The sequence below is a fragment of the Manacus vitellinus genome, unplaced genomic scaffold, assembly GCF_001715985.3.
Source record: "Manacus vitellinus isolate BGI_N305 unplaced genomic scaffold, ASM171598v3 scaffold_65_pilon, whole genome shotgun sequence".
NCBI lineage: Eukaryota > Metazoa > Chordata > Aves > Passeriformes > Pipridae > Manacus > Manacus vitellinus.
Window position 1 is genome coordinate 184,187 of NW_021940724.1, and position 18,039 is coordinate 202,225.

Genomic DNA, 18,039 nt, shown 5'->3' on the forward strand with positions numbered 1-18,039 from the left:
GTTTCCCAAGGGTTGGTGCTCTCAGGACACTTGTGCTTCTGTTCCATCCATAAGAACTGATAAATCCAGGACAGCCAGAGCCTGCCAAATGTGCCCAAGACCATGAGGGACATGAGGGACATCCATGAGACCCAAAAAGGGTGGTGGCTGCTGTGTGGAGAGAACAGGATCACACAGACACCTGGGGGACACATTGTGCTCTCAGGGGACTTTCCAAACACCTCCTCAGAACCTCTGGTGTGTCAGCACCACCTTCTTCTTCAAGAAGGCCCCCAAGAGTGGCTCCAGATGGATGTTTAGGGGGGTGTGTGGACACTGGGAGCGGATCAGCAGCAGGGTGTCTGAGGAGTTGTTTACTATGAACAGGAACAGCTTGGCTCTGCCCACAGCAACAGCTTCAGGAACAGGAATGTTCCCAAACTGTTCCCTCCCACCCCCACTCCCTCTCCTGTTAGGTTTGAAACAAACACCGACACACAGCCCAGACCCTTTGTGAGGGAATTTTCCCCTCATAAAATAAATAAAACCCAGTTTGAATTAGGCCACAGCAGCTCAGTCTGAATTCAGGAGTAAAACCCAGTCTGAATTTAGGAATAAAACCCAGTCTGACATGAGGCCACAGCAGCTCAGTCTGAATTCAGGAATAAAACCCAGTTTGAATTCAGGAATAAAACCCAGTTTGAATTAGGCTACAGCAGCTCAGTCTGTATTCAGGAGTAAAACCCAGTCTGAATTTAGGAATAAAAACCAGTCTGACACGAGGCCACAGCAGCTCAGTCTGAATTCAGGAATAAAACCCAGTCTGAATTAGGCCACAGAAGCTCAGTCTGAACTCAGGAATAAAACCCAGTCTGACATGAGGCCACAGCAGCAGCTCAGTCTGAATTCAGGAATAAAACCCAGTCTGAATTCAGGAATAAAACTCAGTCTGAATTAGGCCACTGCAGCTCAGTCTGAATTCAGGAGTAAAACCCAGTCTGAATTTAGGAGTAAAACCCAGTCCAACATTAGGCCACAGCAGCTCAGTCTGAATTCAGGAATAAAACCCAGTGTGAATTCAGGAATAAAACCCAGTCCAACATTAGGCCACAGCAACTCAGTCTGAATTGAGGAATAAAACCCAGTTTGAATTAGGCCACAGGAGCTCAGTCTGAATTCAGGAATAAAAAATCTGACATGAGGCCACAGGAGCTCAGCCTGAATTCATGGATGTTGAGAAGCTTCTTGAGGACTGGACTGAATGATTTGGATCATTTCCACGTTGATGGAACCTTGGAGAACATCGTGAATTCGGACCTGGAAAGGAACCTTTTAATCACCATGAACCCACAGTTGTTACAAAAAAAACCCCAGACAGAACAGAAGAGCCTTTGAAGAGTCTTTAAACATCCTTTAATTTTGCAGTTTCAGGACACCCAAGTTACACAGCTCAGGGAGAACCTTTCTCAGCAAGTGAAACCCAGCTGGGTCAACAATTTATTTGCCAAATACAAGTGGAGTGTGACCTTATTTTTGAAGACTATGGTCAAGACAGGGCAGGAATGGTGACCTGAGTGTCCCTCAGCCCACAGAGCTTGGATCTGCCTTCCTGCCCTTGCTGATCATCAGTGCTGAGGCACATAACCCCTTGTGTCCTTCCAGAACATCAAATGACAACGACAAAACGCCTTTGGAGCTGGGCAGGCTCCAAAGATACACTGGGAACAAGAGAATTAAGCTCTGTTATTATCTTATGTTGGCAATTCTCTCCTGCAGCCGCCGTCGCCCGGTGCCAGATGGCTCCAGGATAATGAAAAAGTACAAGTGGGAAACAAATGGTCCCGTGTTCCCTCCCACACTGAGAACTGGCTGAAGGATGTGTCAGCTGAAGGAGCAAACAACGAGGTCTCTTTGCAGTGGGAACAGCAGAAAACTTCATGTGGAGCTTCTCCACTTTTCATGTGGAGAAAACTCTCGTGGAGAACTCGCTGCAGAGCTGAGCAGGCCCCAAAACAGGGCTCAAAACCACCAAGACCCCCACAGGACTGTGCTTGACTGTCATGGTGCTGTTTATTTAGCGTGGTCTGAACTCCCTGACCCGACCCAGCGTGAGATCTTCTCTTTGCCCACCCCACCAGAGACAGCAGCTTGTTTTACACTCCCCAAAGCGAAGCAGCAGGAGCAGAGCAAAGCCAACTACCCCACCCCAAACTCCACCAGGATTCCTGGTCCTACCGTGGGAGAACACGTGAAGAAGCATGATGATGAATACACATCAGAACCCCCCCCAAAAAACAACCCCAACCCCAAATCCCAGGTGGCATTTCCCTCCCCACCAGTACACAGACAGAGGCCTGGACCTGCCACCTGCCAGTCCCGGCTCTCCCATGGGTGTGAGGGGAAGGGTGGGTCACACCGTGGTGATCTTCTTGTCCTTGGTGGCCTGTTTGATGGCAGCCTGCTCACAGATGATCTCCTTGAGCCGCTGCAGCCTCATGTTCTGCGTGGTCTGGTCGCCCACGCCCGTCTGGCTGCGGTGCAGCAGGTTGAGGGCGTAGATGTATTCCAGCTCCGTGTACTTCACCCCCTGATCCACCACCAGGTTCAGCAGCTCGTCTGCCGTGTTGTAGAGCATCTCATAGTACTGCCTGCAAAGCAAGAGAAGGAGAAAACCACCTCGGTAAATGCTCCAGACCTTTATTCCTGCGGAATCGCAGGAGCGCGGAATCGGCCGGGTGGGAAAAGCCCTCAGAGATCATCCAGTCCAAGTGTTGTTCCAACCTCGCTGTGGTTCCCAGCCTGTGGCACTGATGCCACATCCAGTCTCATCCCAAACACCTCCAGGGATGGTGACTCCACCCCTTCCCTGGGCAACCCATTCCAATGGCTGATCCCTCTCCATGGAAAACATTCCTTCCTAAAAATAGCATCAACTCTTGCTTTTATTCAGCAGAGAAACATCAGGTTTCTGATGGAAACATCTTCCTATGGAACACCATCATAGAATCCCAGAATGGTTTGGGTTGGAAGGGACCTTAAAGATCAATCAGTTCCAACCCCAACACCTTCCACTCTCCCAGGTTGCTCCAACCTGGCCTTGGACACTTCCAGGGATCCAGGGGCAGCCACAGCTTCTCTGGGAAATCCATTCCAGCCCTTCCCCACCCTCCCAGACAGAAATTCCTTCCCAATATCCCATCTAACCCTCTGGCACTGGGAAGCCATTCCCTGTGTCCTGTCCCTTCCTGCCTTGTCTCCAGTCCCTCTCCAGCTCTCCTGGAGCCCCTTTAGGCCCTGCAAGGGGCTCTCAGTTCTCTCTGGAGCCTTCTCTTCTCCAGGGGAACCCCCCCAGCTCTCCCAGCTGAACATCAGGAGATGCCAAGTGAGCACCTACAGGCACAGGGGGGACAAACCTCCCAAGTTGGCTCCTCACACTCTTCCATCCTGAGCTAAAACACAAACTGTGAGGAACTGAGGGCTCCCCTCTTCCAGAAGGCACCAGCAGCTGAGATACCACTGGGATCCCCCATGGAGAAACCAGAATATAGATAAAGGTGTGTACAGATATATAGATATCATATCATGGTATGGAACTGTCTCAGTGGGAGTGTCTCCCTTAGGAAAAAGAAAGGGAAAGCAGACAAACCACTGGAGAACAGCTGGGTAACAGAGATCCCCCAATCCCCCTGGTTTAGCCTGATAAAAGAGGGGGTTTGTGCAGCTCCAGAGGCAGGGGGGGAGGTAAGGATGGGCCCCTGCACATCCCTGTGCCAGCTGCTCTTTGCAGAAGGGATTTAGGAGAGTCCTGTAGCCCTACAAACTCCTCAGGTTTGGAATGTCACCCTGTGCCAGCTGCTGATCTCAGTTCCCATGTGCATGACAGGGAACCCCAAAACATTCTGTGCCACCCCATCACATGGGACAGTTGACACCATCCCAGAAGGTTTGGGTTGGAAGGGACCTCACGGCTCAGCCAGTTCCAACCCCGACACCTTCCACTATCCCAGGTTGCTCTAAGCTGGCCTTGGACATTTCCAGGGATGGGGATGGCAAGTCTTTTTTGCTCCAAAGCACAGGACTTCACCTTCCCAAGGTCACAGAGCACCTTAAAATAAAGAGGAAGGACTAAACCTGCTCTGTCTGAAGCACAAAGGGATCACTGGATGAACTCAGTGACACAGGCCTGTCTTTCCCCCACATCCTTCCACCTTCCTTCCTTCTCACCTCTCCCAAATCTCAGCCAACTGAAGAACAATTCTGCCCCTAACAACCACAGGATTCACCTGCCACTCTTCCCGAGATCAGATTATTTTTTAATTAAAAACTTCCTCTAAAATAAAACCGAGACAGCGGGAGAGAGAAAGACAGTGCGAGAGCGAAAGGTGCTGCATTTTTAATTGGGTGCAATTAAAAACCTGCTGCCTTGGCTTGGCACTGCCTGGGGCCAAACCCTATTTGCATGAGTAATTATTCACTCCATTACCAAGTCTGCTCGACTTTGTCTCCCTTGTCTTTGAAAGTATTAATAAATATTGATCAGGCCCACTCCTGTTTGCCTTCGCCCAAGCAGCTCCGATGGACTCATTTTTTGATGTTATCAAATAATGAAATATGAAAGAAAGGGGGTGGGATGAGCCTCTTGCTCTGTGATTTTTTTTAATTTAGGCTCCTTTGATTAGCAAGGGGAGGTTGTGGGAAGCAAGGATGGGATGGGGGGGGAATAAATGGACACCGGGTGAGGGGGATCTGCTCAGCGAAATCCTTTGGTTGTTTTTTATAAAGGTGAGCTTTTAAAACCAGGGAGGAGAATTAATATTCATCAGGAGCTCCTTCCATCATCTGACAAACAGGTTAATAAATAATAATATGGGATTAGCACACCTAACCAAAGAGGAAATTTAGCTTCCCAAGCTTTCTTTTGGCTTTAATGTGGGCGCGTGGAAGCTGATTTTACCCTACACAGGTCACCAGCCTGGGCACTAAGAGCTTCCAGGGCTCCAAAATGGGATATTTGGGGTGAGAAGAGAAGAGATTAAAGCTGAATTTACAAATGTATTCACCTGAGTTTGAAATGTCTGAGGTTGGACAGGGCTTGGAGCAAGCTGGGATAGTGGAAGGTCTCCCTGCCCGTAGCAGGGCTGGGAATGGATAGGTTTTAAGGTCTTTTCCAACCTAAACCATTTCAAGGACTCTAAGAAGTCAGAAATGCAGCTGATGGGAACAAACTGACCTGGGAACTCACCAGGGAAATCTTTGTGTTTGCATGTTTATTCACTCAGTTATAATTTTATTTATATTTTGCCGAAAAGCATCGATGGGACTTGTTGAGTTGATCTGATAGGAGAGGTTTTATACCCTAAACCTGGGGCAGGTCCTTCTGGAGCATCTCTCCTCATTTCCTATGGAAATAAAGTGCTGTTTCACAAGGGTAAGGAAGCATTAATCTGGCTCCAAAACCTTTAGCTCTTCAGGATCTTAAATCCCTGGTCAAACTCTCCACTTAAGCTCAGCTTTAGCGTCGATGGCCCTATTTTGGGGGAGTTAAAGGCTGCCTAAAATATCCAAAGTCATAAATATGCTGCTCATACAGGATGGCCAACTAGTTTTGATGGCTTGGATGACCAAGATTTGTTATTTTTTAATAATAAAATCCATCCTTCACATCCCGACCTTGACATCTGTGATCTGTTCCACTGACGGTGGGATTGGGTTCAAAGGTGCCTTGAATTTTTTGGGCATTTTTTTCAGGACAAACCTAACTTAAAGCTCAAAATGCACTTTTCCTCCTGGAATTGGCCCAGGAAGATCCACCCTGGCACGAAGAACAGCTCTGTGCTCAGAGCACACAGGGAAAGGTGAATATCCCTGGTGGAAATGCTTCCCAGGGGCAGGAAAAAAAACATCCCACACCGAAGCTGAATAAAAGCCAACTGAGCCACAAACCAGTTTGGTTTTTAAACAGCCCTTTTAAAAGAAAATATCAAGTTGCCAACAAAGAGCCCATTTTGGAAGGATGAATTTTGAGCACATATATATATATATATAAATATATATAATAAAAATGGTCTCTTGAACTCTATACTTGGAGAAAGAGAATAAAAATTAAGAAGTTTTCTCACTTAGGGGAAAAAAAAAACCTCTCAGGAAAGGCAATCAGCTCCTCTGAGGGCTGTTAATACCCTCCTCCATTTAAATGTTAATGTTCACCTGTAACCCAAGGCCTGCTGCACTCAAAAAAACCTTTTTCAAAAGGTGGCCAGGTGAATTCGAAATGAAATTCTGATTTTCCCTGGGAGTGACTTGATCTCTTCTTCAGAGAAGGACCTTCAGATGAGAGGAATAAAGGATCTCACTTTAATTATTCCTTCGTTAGGGAGCTGGGGGCTGCTCTGAGCAGCGGAGACAGAAAGAGAAGCACAAGGCAAGAACTCAGAGCTGGGTGTGATTTACCCAGAGGGAACAAAAAAAAAGGGTATATATACATTTTGTGCCTTATCTCCCTCTCTTTTGGGGGATTTGGGAGGCACTTTGACAGCCCCCAGAAGTGCTGCTCTAATAGGAAAGTCAAAAAGGTTAAGCAGGAAGAACTTACACTAAAAATCTGGATAAAAACTAAATGAGGGGAGGTTTTAAGACAGGATTTAAGGAATGTTTTATGATGAGGGTGGTGAAAGACTGGCATGGGTTGCCCAGAGAAGCTGTGGCTGCCCCTGGATCCATGGCAGTGTCCAAGGCCAGGCTGGAGCAAGCTGGGATAGTGGAAGGTGTTGGGGATGGAACTGGATGGGCTTTAAGGTCCCTTTCGACCCAAACCGTGCTGTGATCCCATGAAAACCCACCAGACAGCACAAGAAAGCAAATGAAGATGAAAATAACCCCAAATCTGTGGTTATAAAATCACTCAGTTCTGATTTTTGCAGATCCTGGTGGAACCAGGACATTTAAATACGAGGGGGGACGTGAGTGAGGGCAAAAAGGGCAAATGCAGCAAGAAATTATTTCAGTCAAATATCTTCAGCTGAGTAATGCAGAAAAAAATGTATTTTCAGGCCTGACTTGACCAAGGAGAGAATCCCTGAAGAATTATCTTCCCCAAGGAGACAATTTCTGCCTGTGTGGAGACATCTGAGGTGGGAAAGGGAGAGAGATGAGGACGGAGATGATGGTTCCAGGGGCAGGAGGGATGAGCTCCAGCACCCAGGGTTTGGCAGTGCGAGTCCTGAAAACACCAAGCAAAGGAAAAATCCATGGAAAGCAGCAGTTCCTGGAATTCCCATACCTCGGGAAGGCTGAAGAGATGTTTGCACACGTGTCAAGCAGCATTTTAAAGCAAAATCCTGCAAGGACAGGTACTGGTTGTTCCACCTTCAGAGCTGCAAAAATTGGGATAGGAGGGGTCTGCTACGTCACATCATGGAATGGATTCATATCATGGAATGGTTTGGGGTGGAAGGAACCTTAAAGATCATCCACCACTGCTCATCCTGTAGCTGCAGCTACAACCCTAAAATAAGTGAATTCCATCACCCTCAGGACTCCATTCCATGGGGGAACGTGGATCCTGATCGACATTTCTTAGGATTCCTTCCCTGATTTTTAATTAACCTGGAGCAGTTCTGGGGACAACAACAGGAACGATCCTTCTCTGCCTCCAGAAGAACCCAAAGTGCTCCAGGGGGAATTCCCAGAGGTGGTTTTGCTGTTCTAAGTCAACCTCAGCTCCTCTTGGACACCAAGCCAAGACTTCTCTCACTGTCTGGGGTGAGGAACCCCCACATTTCTCCGTGGGCTGTGGAAGGAACCCAAAATTAGGCCAAAAATGTTCATGCCACTCTGATCAACACCTCCTCTAGAGGCAGCAGAGCCCACCTCACTCACAGCCCCTCAGGAACCCAGAGGGATATGTGCCACCACCACAATTTGGGGGCAGGAGAGCCCAGAAGGCTCTGCAGGAAAAGCGTGTCCAGAATGTCAAAAAAAAAGACTTCAAAGCCTAAAAGGTTCAAACATCCAAGATGTGAAACGGTTTGGGAAAGAAAACAAAGCACGAGGCGGAGAAATAAAAGTGAATTTATAATATAATGGTGCTTCACGCTGCAAATCACAGCCCTGAACAGGTAATCAAGGCTGGCGTGGAAGGATAATATTGGCTTTTTTTTTTTCTTTAAAACTGCAAAAAGAATTAAAAATTAATATTAAAAATAATTAAAAACTATTTTTTCGAGGCAGAAAACGGTATCAGAGATGGGAAGCCCTCACACCTTGATCAGCACTGTACCCACTGCAGTGCACGGGCAACAAAAATCAATGTATTTATTCAAAAGCCATAAGTCCAACCTTCTAATTAAAGGCAGCCACGTTATAAAATCTAATTACTTTCCCCTTTCAAGTTGAAACCACAGAGACAGTGCAGGAAACACCACACATAAATCAGCTCACCTGAGTGGTGCTTTCTACATGAAGTAAGCAATTTTGGATAAAAAGACCCAGACAACATTTTTGGGGTGCAATGGCAGCTCTGTAGGACTGAACACTTGATCTTCTCTCGCTACAAACCCTTTTTGTGAGACACAGATGATAAATCACCTCTGAAACGTGGAGATAACTAGCAAAGAGAAAGGTAGAGTAGGTGCAGAACATCACCACTCTTCCCAAAGGTCTCTCCTTTTCCCTCTGCTCCTTTTTATCCTGATATTTCCAAGCTCTACCTTTAATATTTCCTTCTTATTCCCTTTTTCCCTTCCTCCCACGGTTCATCGCTCGTGTCTTGGACAACGTGGCCCTGCTGGGAAATGAGCTCAAGCTGTACCAGGGGAGGGTCACATTGGACATAAGGAGGAATTTTCTCATGGAAAGGGTGGTCAGGTCTTGGAAGAGGCTGCCCAGGGAGGTTTGGAGTCCCCACCCCTGAAAGTGTCCCAGGAAGGCCTGGCCGTGGCACTCAGTGATCTGGGCTGGGGGACAAGGTGGGCATCGGGCACAGGGGGGACTTGAGGATCTTTGAGGTCTTTTCCAACCTCAGTGATTCTGGGATTCTCTGAACCAGGGAGAGTGGAAAGTGGTCTTTGTACTTTGAGGGTTTGACCTAAACTACTTATTTTCCAACCTGCAACATTTTCACAGCTTGATTTTCCTGAATCCCGTTTGCCACCTTCCTAAGGGGACAAGGGACAGGAGGAGAGGGAACGGCCTTAAGCTGTGCCAGGGGTGGGTCAGGTTGGACATGAGGAGGAATTTCCTCATGGAAAGGGTTGTTAAACATTGGCAGGGGCTGCCCAGGGAGGTGGTGGAGTCCCCATCCCTGGAGGTGTCCAAGGAATGACCGTCCGTGGCACTCGGTGCTGATCAGTCACAAGTTGGACTTGACAATCTTGGAGGTCTTTTCCAACCTCCATAATTCATAATAACTCACAACTACGGAATTATTCATAACTCATAATCTGTATTTCATAATCCATAATTTATAATGATGGAATTCTGATCCTAAAACTCTCGGAATGGGGATGCCTGGGGATCTCTGAGCATCACCACGAGGGGAAAACACACACACACGGAGCACTTAAACCCCACCCCTGAACAGCTCCAAGCCCTCTGTGATCCACAGGAATTACACAGCTCTTCAAAGGGAGGATAAATCCATTAAAACCCATTAAATAATTTTTCAAAAAAAAACAACAACAATGTCTGAGACAACTCCTTGTAGCTCCAAACCGGCTGATCTAGGATGAGAGATGGAAATCCTCCCTCTCCAAATGGAACTTTACAGGGTATTAAACAAGCACCCTCAGCACTTATCTAAATCTTTAATTAGTTCTATAATATACTGATGATATCGAGGCTAATTAAATTTATACAGATAAAGAGCAATGAAATTCTAGCCAAGTGAGCTGGAAAGTACATATTAAACAGTAAATTTAATGGCTCGAGCAGATAAATGCAATTTTATATGTAAAAAAAAAATTAAATTCAATTTACATGTTGTATTAAAATTGATTTTGAGTGTGCAAATGATTGGGGGAAGGGGGGGAGAATCTCTTTAATAGATCAGTAAAAGTGCTAATCTGACCTGTTTAAATATCAGTTATTAATGCCAGCATTTGCAAATAAGCCACACACATTTGCATTTTACTGCACGTGGTAAAAAAAGAAAAAAACAAAAAATTCCCTGTGCCATCTGCCAGTTCATAAAGAATATTAAGGGGTTTTTCCCTTTGCCTCGTGCATAAATGAGAGGAAATGTGGAAATGAATGCAGCCTGGAAGCAGTTCCATGGAAAGGGCTGCAAATTGCTCCAGTCGGCAAAAAAATCCCACAATTTTAGCTCCCCTCCGGGACCAACAGTTCCTGTGGCAAAAGCCCGGCTTTATTTAGGATCGAGTGGCTTGGAACTGGGTGTAAAACCAGGGAGATGCTCAGTGGGGAGAGAATGTGGAGCTCTAATAAAAGCAGGAATGTTTGGGAGCTGCCGGTGGGCGGAGGACACGTGGATGGGACCTGCTGAGGATGGGGGAGGACAGGCTGTGACACGGGGATGTGGAGGGACTTCCAGGGGGTCCAACAATCAGTGTCTGCCTGGAGTAAGTATGGTTGGGTCCAGCAATCCATGTCTGCCTGGAGTAAGGATGGTTGAGTCTAACAAATCAATGTGCCAGAGAAAACTGCTGGCTGAGGAAGAGTGTGGCAGCAGGAGCAGGGCAGGGCTTGTGCCCCTGGGCTGGGCGCTGGGGAGGCCACCCCTGGAGTGCTGTGTCCAGCTCTGGGCCCTGAGCTCAGGAAGGCCCTGGAGGGGCTGGAGCAGGGGCAGAGAAGCCAGGCTGGGGAAGGGACTGGAGCCCAAGTGCTGGGAGGAGAGGCTGAGGGAGCTGGGGGGGCTCAGCCTGGAGAGGAGGAGGCTCAGGGGAGACCTCCTCACTCTCTGCAACTCCCTGCCAGGAGGGGGGAGCCGGGGGGGGTTGGGCTCTTTTCCCAGGCAACCATCAGCAAGACAAGAGGGCTGGGTCTGCAGCTGTGCCAGGGGAGGTTTAGGTTAAATATTGGAAAGAATATCTTTGCATGGAGAGGGATCAGCCATTGGAATGGGCTGCCCAGGGAAGTGGGGGATTCTCCATCCCTGGAGGTGTTTAAGGACAGACTGGATGTGGCATCAGTGCCATGGGCTGGGAACCACAGCGGGGTTGGAGCAAGGGTTGGACTGGATAATCTCGGAGGGCTTTTCCAACCCGGCTGATTCTGGGATTCTGTGATTCTATGACAACGCAGAATCCGTATCTGAGCTACAATTACAGTGTGCACTTAGGCCAACTCCAGCTTTCCATGCTAATGTGCTTGTGAGATGTCACCTGGATTTTATGCCTTTCCCACATCATTCATCTCAAATCTGCAACACAAATCATCAAACACATGGGGAGCTTTACAGCCTTCAGGAAAATCCAAGGGGGAGTTTACACACTGCCAATCATCTCCTGAATATTCCGATGGATTGACATCATATGTGTACAGTCCGTGCCGTGCTCAGGGTGTGATTATTTCAATATCTCCCTAAAAATCCAGGAGTCTGGGCTTCACCTGAGCCATGGATTTCTCTTGGCTCCAAGCTGAGGTTCATCACAGGACACATTTAATTGCTCCATGGGAGCCGGCGTGTTGATCCCCGACATCTGACGCGCGAAAGTTCGGGGACGTCAACCGGGCCCCTCGCAGGTGCCGCCCTGCAGAACGTTCCCAGACAGCCTCCATCTGTCAGAGATGGAAAGGATCACTCTCCATCAATAATTCACCTCCTTCCCTCCGCGTTTCCTGCGCTCCAGTCGGAATTTTTAATGTCAGGCACCGCCCTGGACAGACAGGCGACGCCTCATCTGCATTGCCGGCTTTTGTGCCCCTTTGGCAGCTGAGGAATCATCATCTCTCCCTTTGAGGATTTGGGTTTTGGCTGCAAAAATGTCCTTTAGGGACAGCTCGTCTCATTCCAGGCTGCAAGTCAGTGGATAATTATGACAGTCGTACTTTGGTATCCGAATTCCAACTCAGGTGGGCCAAAAGCTTTCAGATGGACCCAAAGAAAGCTCGTGGGGAACTACTGGGGTGGTTGAATCCCCCAAAATAGGATGTTACTGCATCTAATGGGGTGGCTGAATCCCCAAAATACCCAAACTAGGATGTTACTGCATCTAATGGCGTGGCTGAATACACAGGGAGGCAGGGATAGGACAAGGGAGAGTGTTTTGAACTCAAAGAGTGGAGATTTAGGTCTGATGTTCAGAGGAATTTAGATGTTGTGAGGGTGGACACGGGTTGCCCAGAGAAGCTGTGGCTGCCTCTGGATCCCTGGAAGTGTCCAAGGCCAGGTTGGAGCAACCTGGGAGAGTGGAAGGTGTTGGGGTTGGAACTGGATGACCTTGAAGACACTGCTAAAGACACGTGGCTTGGCCAAAGGACTCACCGCCAGCTTTGAGTTGGCCAAAAAACTCTCCAAACCAGACCAAAAGTCAATGAATTAAGGATTTCGGTGATTAAAGAGTAATTAACTGCAGAGGGAAATGAAGGAACGTGTCTCAAACTGCCTAAACACAAGTGCCCAGTGCAACCACTTCACCCTTGTGGTCACCACCAACCCATGTCCCCAAGTGCCACATCCACACCTTGAACACTTCCAGGGATGGTGACTCCACCACCGCCCTGGGCAGCCTGTTACAACCCCTTCCAGCAAAAAAAATTCATAATTTCCAGTCTAAAGCTCTCCTGAGTGACTTAAAGGAGCTGGATCCCTGTCCCTGCTGTGGTTCCTGGGCTATCCCTGAATCCCTGCTCTGCTCTGAAGTTCTGTCATGGATTGACCCCGTTGATCCTCTCACTTATGTTATTTCTGCCCTCTGCTCATTTTCCCTCTTCCTTTCCCACCAGGAATTGGCCCTGGGCCATTGCTCTCCCCTTGGAAGCCCCTCTCCCACGAGTGGCTGTGTCCTCATCTGTCCCCAAGTGAGGGGACACCCCTATTTCACTCGCTCCCAGCCTGCTCCAAAGGAAACATTCCCGAATCCAGGATGCTGCTGCTTCAGCAGATTGAAATGCTCTGCTCTGGGCTCAATCTAATTATCAGAGAACCACAGAATCAAATTAAGAGAGAGAGAGAGAGAGAAACAGAGGGAGACAGAGAGAGAAATAGAGAGAGAAAATATGGGAGTGCAGAGCAGAGAGAAGTGATGAGCAGTGACTCCAACACGTCTCACAGCCCCGGGATCCGTTATTCCGGAGCGGAGAAGGGGCTATGGAGCATCTGTAGCTTTGCAGTTTCTAATGAGATCTGACTGACAGGGCAAACCAATCTGCTGCTGAGGGACTCAAATGTGTCTTCTCTGTCTGTGGGGCCTGTGCAGGAAAGGCTGAGCCTGCTGGGAAAAAGGCAGGACATGTTTCTAATTGCTTCCATTTGCAGGTTGGAGCCAGGCAACAGAGGTGCTGACAGTCACAGAACCACAGAAACATGGAATCAGTTGGGTTGCAAAAGCCCTCTGAGATCATCCAGCCCAACCCTTGATCCAACCCCGCCGTGGTTCCCAGCCCATGGCACTGATGCCACATCCAGTCTGTCCTTAAACACCTCCAGGGATGGAGAATCCCCCACTTCCCTGGGCAGCCCATTCCAATGGCTGATCCCTCTCCATGGAAAACATTCCCTCCTGATGTCCAACCTGACCCTCCCCTGGCACAGCTTGAGGCCGTGCCCTCCTGTCTTACTGATCGTTGCCTGGGAGCAGAGCCTGATCCTCCCCGGCTGCCCCCTCCTGGCAGGGAGTTGCAGAGAGTGAGGAGGTCTCCCCTGAGCCTCCTCCTCTCCAGGCTGAGCCCCCCCAGCTCCTTCAGCCTCTCCTCCCAGCACTTGGGCTCCAGTCCCTTCCCCAGCCTGGCTGCTCTTCTCTGCCCCTGCTCCAGCCCCTCCAGGGCCTTCCTGAGCTCAGGGCCCAGAGCTGGACACAGCACTCAATCCAATATTTACCTCTCCCTCAGTTGCAGGCAAATGCCTGGGATGGCTGTTGATGGTTCACCCTCTTTTTGGGATTTTTTTGGTGTGTGTCACACCAAGTTCCCTTCTTAAAAGTCTGATTTTCCCCCTAAGAGCTGTTTGTTGGGCATCTAATCAGAAGCTTCCAGGAAACATGGAAGTAGAAAACAATTTCTATCCCAATTAGGAGCTTTAAGCAGGTTGTGGGGGAGCTCAGACATGGAGTTCACATTCACTCACAGGGGGATTTATTCCCATGGGATGATTCTGAATCATACTGAGGGTTGGTCTCTTCTCCCAAGTAAACAGGACAAGAGGCCTCAGGTTTCCAACAGGAAACGGCCTCAAGTTGTGCCAGGGGATGTTTAGGTTGGATATTAGGGAAAATTTCTTCCCAAAAAATGCTGTCCAGCCCTGGCACAGCTGCCCAGGGCAGTGGTGGAGTCCCCATCCCTGGAGGGATTTAAAAGCTGGGTGGATGTGGCACTTGGGGACAGAGGGCACTGGTGGCCTTGGCAGTGCTGGGGGAACATGGACTTGATGGTCTCAGAGGGCTTTTCCAACCTAAAAAATTCCATGATTCTAAATGCAGACCATCCACTGAAGCCCATCCATGTGCTGCAGGTGCCACTCTTTGCTGCTCCAAAGCATAAAAAAAACCCTTAAACTGAGCAAAACCACAGAAATCCCTCTTCTTCCTCACTTGGACTTCCATGGGATCAACACTTCCATCCCTGCACGTTGCTCAGTGTCTCCAGCCATGGTTTCAGCCCAACACCTTGTGTGAGGCTTGATGTGAATTCCTGAAGATATGGAAGTGCAGGGGACCAGGAGAAGCTCCTTGGACCAGACTGAGAGAAGAGAATAGAACTGCTGGAATGTTCCTTTGGAAGTTTTAAAGCCAGTAGGTGAATAAAACTGCTCTCTGTGCACACAAAGCCTGCCCAGACCCTTCCTGGTCAGAACCAGTGGTGTATTCCATGTGTTTTATGCTTTATGTGGACCTGGAAATGAGCTTCCACACTCATCCTCACATTTCTCTGGCATGGAAAAGCCTGTGTGAACCCAGGCAGAGCCTGCACACCGTGGTGGGGCTGGGGTTTGATGTCCTGATCAGACTCAAGACCTGATCTCCAAACTCTGCAGCTGCTGGGAAAGCCCTGTGGCCTCTTCCCAGCCCACATATTTCATGTTAAAAAGGAAATTCAGGGAGAGACTGAAGCCCCCACCGTGTGGGATGGACACCCAAGGCTGGAAACCAACGTGTCCTACCTGGGTTTCCCTGGAAATCAGAGCCCCTTGTGAGCTCACCCACCCCACTGCTGGCCAAGCACCGCTTGGTTTTACTCCATATCTTTGCTGCCATTCCCCCCATCCCAAATCCTGTGCAGTTAAATAAATCCAACATGGATAAACACTCTGTGATTTCCCAGAGCCACCGCGGGACCGACACCCAGGACGTGCCTTCAAAACCTGCTCTGCAACAAAAACCAACACCCACCTCACATCCCACAGGCCCGGAGAAACGAAATGATCCAATCCCAGCTGGACAGGCAGAATTCCCTAAACTCAGTTCTACAAGGAAGTGGCCGGTGGCAAAGTCTGGTCACGGAGGCCAAAGTCACCGAAAGGCAGAAAACCAGGAGAAAAAAACTTCCAACGAGAAAAATCCCTTCCCTTTTAATTACCATTAGCAATGCAGCATGACAGAGGGAGATAAACACACATGCACCTCCACAAATAAGGAGCTTGGGAACACAAAGTAATTACTTTGATTTTTTTTTTTTGTGTGTGGATTTTTTTATTTTTTTTTTTTTAACTTTCCCCCCACCGACATTCAAAAAACTTCTTAGTCACCAGAAAGAGCACGTATCAGCAAAAGACTGTCACCTCGGGGATAAATGAGGGGATTTGTTTGTAATTCATTTCCAGCAGAATCTACTCTGATGGTGTTTTTTTTTTAAGGTGCGGGAGGAACGTGCTGTGGCCAAGTCTAACAGTCAAAAAAAAAAAAAAGAAAACAAACAAACAAAAAAAAACCCCAAACAAAAAAAAAAGACTTAAAAATGTTTATTCCCATCTTCCCCAGCTCGTGTGCCTGGAAATGTGAAGGCTGAGAAGTTCGACTCCATTGATTGTTTCGCTAAACACACAACCAAGAACCGAGCGAAGAAAAGTCAATGGAGCCTCTCGGTTTTTCAGTCCATTTCCAGTTTAGGAAAATTGAATTAATCTCTTTTCCTCAGAGCAGCTCGGAACATCCACATTCAGGCCCCGAAAAAATCATTACAGAGGCCGCTAAAACCTCTCCTTTTAAAGGTTACGGAGCGGGAGATTAAAAGAGCCTCAGGGAAGAACCGGAATGCCTGAGCAAAATAAAACACGGAGGCAAGACTGGAAAGCCTGGGCAGGACCAGCACTTTCCAGAACACGCTGATGTGGGAGCTACCAAATTAATCCAGCCCCCTAGTCCAGTTAAGATGGGGTGTAAAGCCCTGCTGAGGGGGCTTAAGGATGGATCTGCCCACCTGCAAAGTCATCTGCTCACCCCACACAGCCATGGAGGGGCCCAGCAATAGATGTGCCAGGGATAATTCCACCTGAGCAGGTCACCTCTGCTCCCTGATCCTCGGGAGGAAGCCACAGGCACTCCCAGGAGGTGAGTCCTCAGAGGCCCCTTCGTCTCATTGCAAAGAAAATTTAAACCAATTCGGAAAAATCACACCCTAAAATCGTCCTCACTTCTCACTGTGAAGGGAACAAAGGGCAACCAGCTCTGATGGAGATGTGACTGTGGTGGATCTCTAGCTATAGAGCAAGTATTCCAACCCTGGAAGTGTCCAAGGCCAGGCTGGACAGGGCTTGGAGCAACCTGGGATAGTGGAAGGTGTCCCTGACCATGGCAGGGGGTGGAACTGGATGATCTTTGAAGTCCCTTCCAACCTAAATCATGCTGTGATCCATCAGGTCAATGAGTCAACATTTCTATCTGAGAGTTAAACTCAGGCTTAAACACTTTCTGGACCTGCACGTTCTTTGGGCTCTGTGTTCATGTGTGTGTTTCGATTACAAAGCCAACAAATTCCCTCCTTAAGGAATTTAAATACCCCAAAGGGAGGGGAGTGATGTGCTGTCACCACTCAGGGGGGTTCACCCACTTTCTTTCCATCTCCACGTGCTCGAGTGCTCCCGTTACATGAAAATCAGTTAAGGACAACCAGCAGAAATGTCATCCCCCAAGAGTGAAGTGCTTTGCTTCCCAACATCTGGTCTATCACCCCCAGGCCGTTTTGGAGCTTTTTCCTAATGTGAGAAGCAGCAGCAGGGAAGGCATTTCCCAGACACAGGCAATGAATAAGAAATCTGCTGCTCAGCAAAGCTGAGGACCTAAAAGTTATCCCTCCTTAGGCTGGAGCGAGGCCAAATGGCCTGAGGGTGGTGTGGGAAGAGCAGTGACTTCTGCACAAGGTGTTGGCTCCTCCTGCCTCCCCTCTGCTCTGCCTTGAGCCATTCCCTTCTTCACCCCTGATGCTTCATCCCAATTGCAGATAAAGCTCCATTTTCAGGACCATTATCATTCCAGAGTTCACCTCCCTGTTCGTTCCCTCTCCCCCAGCTGTGCCAGGCCTGCTGTGAACCAGACCAGGGAGCTGATCCTGCCAAAACCAGGGAAAAAAGCTGATGGAACCCCCCAAAAAACCAGCCCTTCCCCCCAAAGCTGGATGGTTTCCCTGCTCTAATTTACTGTGTCACAGCAGGAGCTGCTGTGAAGAGAAAGGGAAGGAGGTGTTTGCTGAGGCATCAGCAGCGGGGGATATCCCAAACTCTGAGCCTTCAGGGCTGGATGGTGCTTTTCTCCCCTATGATGATGTGCTGGAAGAGCTGCTGAGCTTTTGTTGGGCACTGGTGATGCTTTTTGGGTTGTAACTCAAACACAGAGTGTTTTGGAGGTGCTTTTCCAGATGAAGCAGATAAAGCATCAAGTGTTGTCCTGGGAAGGAGGAGTATTTGGGAGCAGCCCTGAGGAGAACTTGGGGAATAAAAAGCTGGAGATGCCC

At 48.6% G+C, this 18,039-nt stretch overlaps 1 protein-coding gene across 1 annotated transcript in view; it reads right to left on the minus strand.

Moving 5' to 3' along the window:
• Window positions 1–2,284: 2,284 nt before the first annotated feature.
• The window catches only part of EXOC4 (exocyst complex component 4), a 256,416-nt gene continuing 240,661 nt past the window's right edge, over window positions 2,285–18,039 (minus strand). Inside the window, exon 15 of the mRNA XM_018083577.3 lies at window positions 2,285–2,627. Within this exon, the coding sequence (XP_017939066.2) occupies window positions 2,390–2,627 (238 nt within the window). The 3' untranslated portion in view covers window positions 2,285–2,389. The remainder of the gene's footprint in view (window positions 2,628–18,039) is intronic.